Raw genomic sequence first — 5,553 nt, forward strand, 5'->3', positions numbered from 1 at the left:
GATGGGTCTGTGTTCTTTGATCTGCTGGATGTCTGAGTGTCTTACTTTTTCATCTTTGTCTCTAAAGCTGTCACCTGAGCTACAGTTGGGGACAAGTGTTTGTGGGGGCAAGGAATTTTCTTTGGGTCTTGCCAGCTGTGGGGAACTGGGCAGGACATAAACCCCAACAAGCAGGCCCTCATGTAACAAAGCATTTTTAGTTTTATAAGTTAGTTTAGATTGAAGGGCCACACTGTTTAATGAGTTATCATCTCTTCTAAACAAGAGGTCTCTCTTGTTCAGAAATAATCTTCATAATACTTACTTTATGGTTTCTCCTGAAAATTTTGTTTTATCTGTTTAATTGTTCTGGGGAGGAGTTTCCCCCAACAAGTAAAAGGGAACAGTTAAACCAAGTTTGACATGGGGGCTTGCAAGAGGCACCCAAGTTATTTAGTGATGGCAAAGAGCATTGTAGATTCAAATCATAGAAGCCGTGGCAGGACCAAACCAACAGTTACTGTCCCTGGGTTGTAGGTAGGTTTATCCAACAGAGGCTTCATGGAGAATGTGGAATGTCCACAAATTCTGCCCCCAAAGAACTTCCTCGTGCTTCTCACAGCCCATAGAGGAAGTGATATTATCCACCTGAGAAAGATATAGACCTCAACACTAACCAATGAAGAGTGTAAGAGTCCTTTAATTTTGGCTGGGGACTAGGAGCAAGCTCATGCCTGGGGTCTTCTGGTGCTGAAGCTCAGGAATAGCATTTTAAAGGCAAAGCCACAATTATGTAAATGAGAGTAGAGGTCATCTTGGTTCTGGCCCTGGCTCACTGTGTGACCTGGCTGAATCACTTTGCCTCGGTGAACCTCGGTTTCATCCTCATGTCATCAGGATGTAGTGAAGTATTAAGACCATTCTAGTGCCAGCCTCCCTGACTAGAGCGGAATCAGGAACTGCTGGGTGTTGCCAAGATCCCTGGCATCTCCAGGGAGACTAAGATTCCTATATACCACTCTGGAGATGCTATCCAGTAATGGAGTAGCAACGGAGGACTATTAAGTGAGGCCGGAGACCGTAAGAGCTTGAGATGCCCCTTAGGACGAGACAGGAAGGAAAGGCCACAGCCACCCGAACTTGTCTGTCCGTGCTTCTGGGTCTCATTGAGCAGAGTGGTCCTCATTCTACCCCAGTCCTCAGGACCATAGAGGCGACATGGCAAAGCTCTGAGTAAAGTTGTGACCAAAGGTAATCCAGTCCCACTGCCTGGCTAGCACACAGCACATGTCAATACACAGTTGCGCATGTGTGACTGGTGGCTGGGGCCCGCTGCACTTACACGGCGGCTTTGTGGCTACTCTCTCCATGTTTCCACAACACGAGCTGTGAGGAGGGCCCTAATGGAACTTCCAGCTCTGGATTTGCTCCATCTACTAAGCTGCGTTCTCACCCACACACCACACACCCTACCAACCACTTCTATTGCAAGGATTAAAAGAAGCCACACACATCAGGGTGCAGTTAACAGTTTAATGCTGGGGTGGTGAGGACAGGAAAAATGGAGTCTGGGAGGGTCCTTCAGGCGGGCTCAGGCAGACCTTGTACAGATGGTGGCGGCAATTTCTAGAGAGAAATGCCACAGGAAGTCAGATGAAGGCCCTGGGAACTAACCTGGAATGAGAACAGAGGGCCTCAGGCCATTAGCTGTCACAGGGGCAGTGAGAAGATCCAGGAAGCCTGACCTCACTATATCCACTCATCCCTGAAGAACCACATGGATTAGTCCTTGGAGAGGAGAGGGAAAGCTGTAGATCTGGGGCCTTGTTCTCCCCGTGGCCCTGACCCCTCTCATCCCTTCTTCTGTATCAGATGCAGATGGAAAAGATTTTGAGTAGCCCACAAAGTCAGAGTCTGGATGTAGTCCATGGATAACTGTCTATGCTTAAAGTCAGGACTCAGTCAAAACCACCCAGGAAATTCTTTTAGTAGCAAAGACCCCAGCTCAGTCTGGCTTCGTGTTGCAGGCTCAGGGTTCAGGGTATAGTGTAGTGATATTTCATTTGTATTTGGATTTTAATAAATAAAACTTGCCTGAAGTTCAGAGAGTAAAACAGTCACACTGATCAGCCTTACAGATCAGGTAGTGGTGACAGACACACACTCGTGGTGACCAGTAGTCACACCAGTTTGCCATAGAAACCAGGCAATAGTGGTGCATGCCTTTAATCCCAGCACTAGAGAGGAATATAAAACGGGAGGAGACAGCTCTCACTCTCAGCCTCATTCTGAGATTCTTAGAGGCAGAATCGCCATTTCAGACTGAGGTAGAAGTAGGAGCCAGTGACTGGCTGCTTTGCTTTTCTGACCTTCAGGTTGAACCCCAATTTCTGTCTCTGGGTTTTTATTAGCCGTGCTACAATGTACTCAAAATCAAAGTTTAGCCTGGAGTCAGGATCGGGTCTCAATTTCTCTTGTCTTGTGACAGATGCACAGGATCGGGTCTCAATTTCTCTTGTCTTGTGACAGATGCAAACGAGCATAGCCCTGGCTCCTGACAGGCTGCTGTGCACAGGACAGGGTCTGCCTGTGGGTTTGATGAGAACTGCCACCATAAGTCACGTGTTTGAATACTTGGCCCCCAGTGAGATAAACTGTTTGGGAAGTTTAGGAGGCACAGCCTTGTTGTAGGAGGTGTGTCACTAGAGATGGGTATTAAGATTTAAAAAGACCATGCCTCTCCTAGTTAGCTCACTCTAACTGGTGACTGTGTCTCAATACATGAGTTCTCAGCTGATGCTCCATGCCATGTCCCGTGCCTGCTACCATGCTCCTCGCCATAATGGCCATGGGTTCTAACCCTCTGGGCTTCTGGATCCCAAAACAAATGCTTTCTTTTATAGTTTTCCCTTGGTCACATTGTTTCGTCACAGCAATAGAAAAGTAACTAGGACACTGCCCATACCAGCAGGAATGCCATGGCGTCCCTCCTTCGGCTCCTTCCTCTTCAGAGGGAGACTGGCAACTGTAGATTAGCTGAAAGAACCAAGTCATGATCAAAACCTCAGTATTTACCATGGGAAATTGAACAGAGGCCCACCCAACTTGTTACCTCCCTCCTGCTCATTCCTCTGTCACTTCTGTGACTTCAAGTGTGTCACTTTTCATCTAAAGTGGGCAATGACAGTGGCCCACTATACAGACTCTCTTGAGGACACAATGAGGTAGCACACACAAGACACTGACAGGCTGTGTAAAGGGACTGTGTAACCACAAAAGGATCACCTCCAGGTTCTGACACCCTGGGTGCCTGATTCCTGTTTCCCCAGCAACCCTGTCAATCATGGAGCCTCAAAAGAAGCCCCAGTAAGGGGAAGAGAAGTGAAAGGTCCAACTTGGTCAGGATTCAAGGTCCCTGGCAGGGCACACCCACAGCTGTTGTCTTAGCCCATGAAAGGCACTCCAGTCCCCAAGCTGTGACTTACAGAGGAGGTCTTGAGTAAGATTTACATTCAGATGGCTGAATATGAACTCGATCACAGGACATATCTGAGAGGCAGAGAGAAAGAAAAGGGGAGAGAGAAGGAAAACAGATGACACTTTGCTGGAACACACTGCCCAGCCTCCCCAGCAGAGGGGCTCATTTCCAGGAACTTGAAAACAGTTAACCTTAGCAATCTAGAACCATGAAATTGCAGCAGCCCAAGACAAAACTCTCCCAGGCTTCTGAGAACCTCCCACCTCAGAATGTCAGAAGTTCAAGATCTGAAGATCCGCCATCCAGAACCTTTATACCCCCGACTCCTTAAACCTTGAACTCTTGAGCCTGGAAATTCAAGATCCTCGGAAGGCTTAAGCCTTTGGGGAGTCCCAATGCCCAGTTCCCTGCAGCTTCTCATTCACAGGTGCTTAAATACAGTCGTTTAAATGAAAAGTGTGTTGACTACAGGAAAACATTAGCTTAAAGTACACAGGTGGAGCACACGGGTGGAGCACACGGGTGGAGCATGGATGTGGTAAATAGCTCAAGGCAGCACCTGTGATTTCTGCCTCCTCTCTCTGTAGCCCAACTACTGAGGGTAGAGGAATTGCCCCCAGCAGGCCTGGCTCTGGGTGCCAAGAACTGGTGACTTACTTGGTTTTGCATCAGGCTGCTCACTGACTTTGTAAGGAGGCTAGAGACACCATCCAATAATCTGTTGATAAGGGTGCTTCGTCTGGAAAAAAAAGAAGAGATTTGCAAAGCTTGGTCAAGAGTTCAGCGTGACCCAAATAGTCCTCCAGAGGTCATGTGACACACAACTCTCCTCTGCAGACTCATTTGGACTCATTTCAGCTTGTCTCCCAGTGGCCCATGTCAGGAAGGACCATCACTGAATATCTGAGCATCTCACGCCTAAGTAGCTGCTTCCTCAGTGCCTAGATGCTTATCACAACCCTGACACAGCATCATTCATCCAGCCTCATTTATAGAGCACCAGACTGAGCTTTGGGACACTGGGGAAATAACTAATAAGTTTTTAACCTCCTTTATAAACACGTCTCACTGAGGTTGCCTTCCCCCTTCAACTTTCACCCAGCTGCCATTTCCCAGGGTAGCCCATCCTGAGTGTTTACTAAAGGGAAGGTTTGCTCTCATTGTGTCCTGCTAAGTAGGATGGTCTGTGTAGGGATCCCCATTTTCCTTAAATTCCCTGATGGACCAAATAGTCCTTGGCCTGCCTTTTCCTCAGGATGTGTTGTAGGAAACAGAGAGCCTGTTCGTTTTCACCAAATCCATCTCCAGGGCTCAGAAAAAATGCCTGCCTGGAACATCACAGATATTTGACTGAAAGGAAGAGTGAAGGGGCAAGGAGATAGCCTAGGCCACAAAATATTTGCCTTGTAAGCATGAGGACCCGAGTTTCCTCTCTAGTATTCATATTTTTCAAAAAGGAAGAAGGAAAAGCCAATTGATAACAAACACTTGTAATCCAGCACCATGAAGACAGAAATGGGGAGATTCCTTGGTCATCTTAGCCAGTGTGGTGATCTCCAGCCACTGACACATGTGCGTGTGTGCCCACAGGCACTCACCCCATCTCCCAACACACAAAATAATCAAAGAACAGGTATAGTTAAATACACAGTGTGACATCTCGTCTGGTGTCACCCACCTATGACCCCACCACTCAGGAGACAGAGGCAGGGAGAGCTCTGAGATTGAAGCTAACGAGAGCTGTACAGTCAGACCCTGTCACAAAGTATGTATGCACACGGTGACAGCAGAAACAAGTACTATGAAGAACAAGAGAATATTCTTATAAGAAAAAGAGAAGAAATCTAGCAAAGGCCCTGAGAGGCGAGAAGATACATTGAGTTCAAGTAAGCTGTTTTATTTAACAAGACTATCTGTGGTAGGAAAACGTTTGCCTGAAGCACAGAACAAAAGCCAGTGGTTCTAAAGGAGAATGAGGGCAGACCAGCCTCAGGAGAGTATTCTTGGCCATGGGTATTCAGACCCAGTGGAACAACATGGCTTCCCTGGATCTGCTTGGCAGAGTGTGGTTCTGTCTTTAGTTTGAGATCAGGTCT

General features: G+C 47.4%; 1 protein-coding gene across 1 annotated transcript in view; it reads right to left on the reverse strand.

Moving 5' to 3' along the window:
• Positions 1-2,986: 2,986 nt before the first annotated feature.
• Positions 2,987-5,553, reverse strand: part of Bpifa2 (BPI fold containing family A member 2) — an 8,598-nt gene continuing 6,031 nt past the window's right edge. Inside the window, exons 5-7 of the mRNA XM_013352107.1 lie at positions 4,115-4,196; positions 3,465-3,528; positions 2,987-3,015 (exon numbers count right to left, since the gene is read on the reverse strand). Of these exons, the coding sequence (XP_013207561.1) occupies positions 2,987-3,015; positions 3,465-3,528; positions 4,115-4,196 (175 nt within the window). The remainder of the gene's footprint in view (positions 3,016-3,464; positions 3,529-4,114; positions 4,197-5,553) is intronic.

The sequence above is a fragment of the Microtus ochrogaster genome, linkage group LG8 (genome assembly GCF_000317375.1).
Source record: "Microtus ochrogaster isolate Prairie Vole_2 linkage group LG8, MicOch1.0, whole genome shotgun sequence".
In the NCBI taxonomy this organism is placed as follows: Eukaryota; Metazoa; Chordata; class Mammalia; order Rodentia; family Cricetidae; genus Microtus; species Microtus ochrogaster.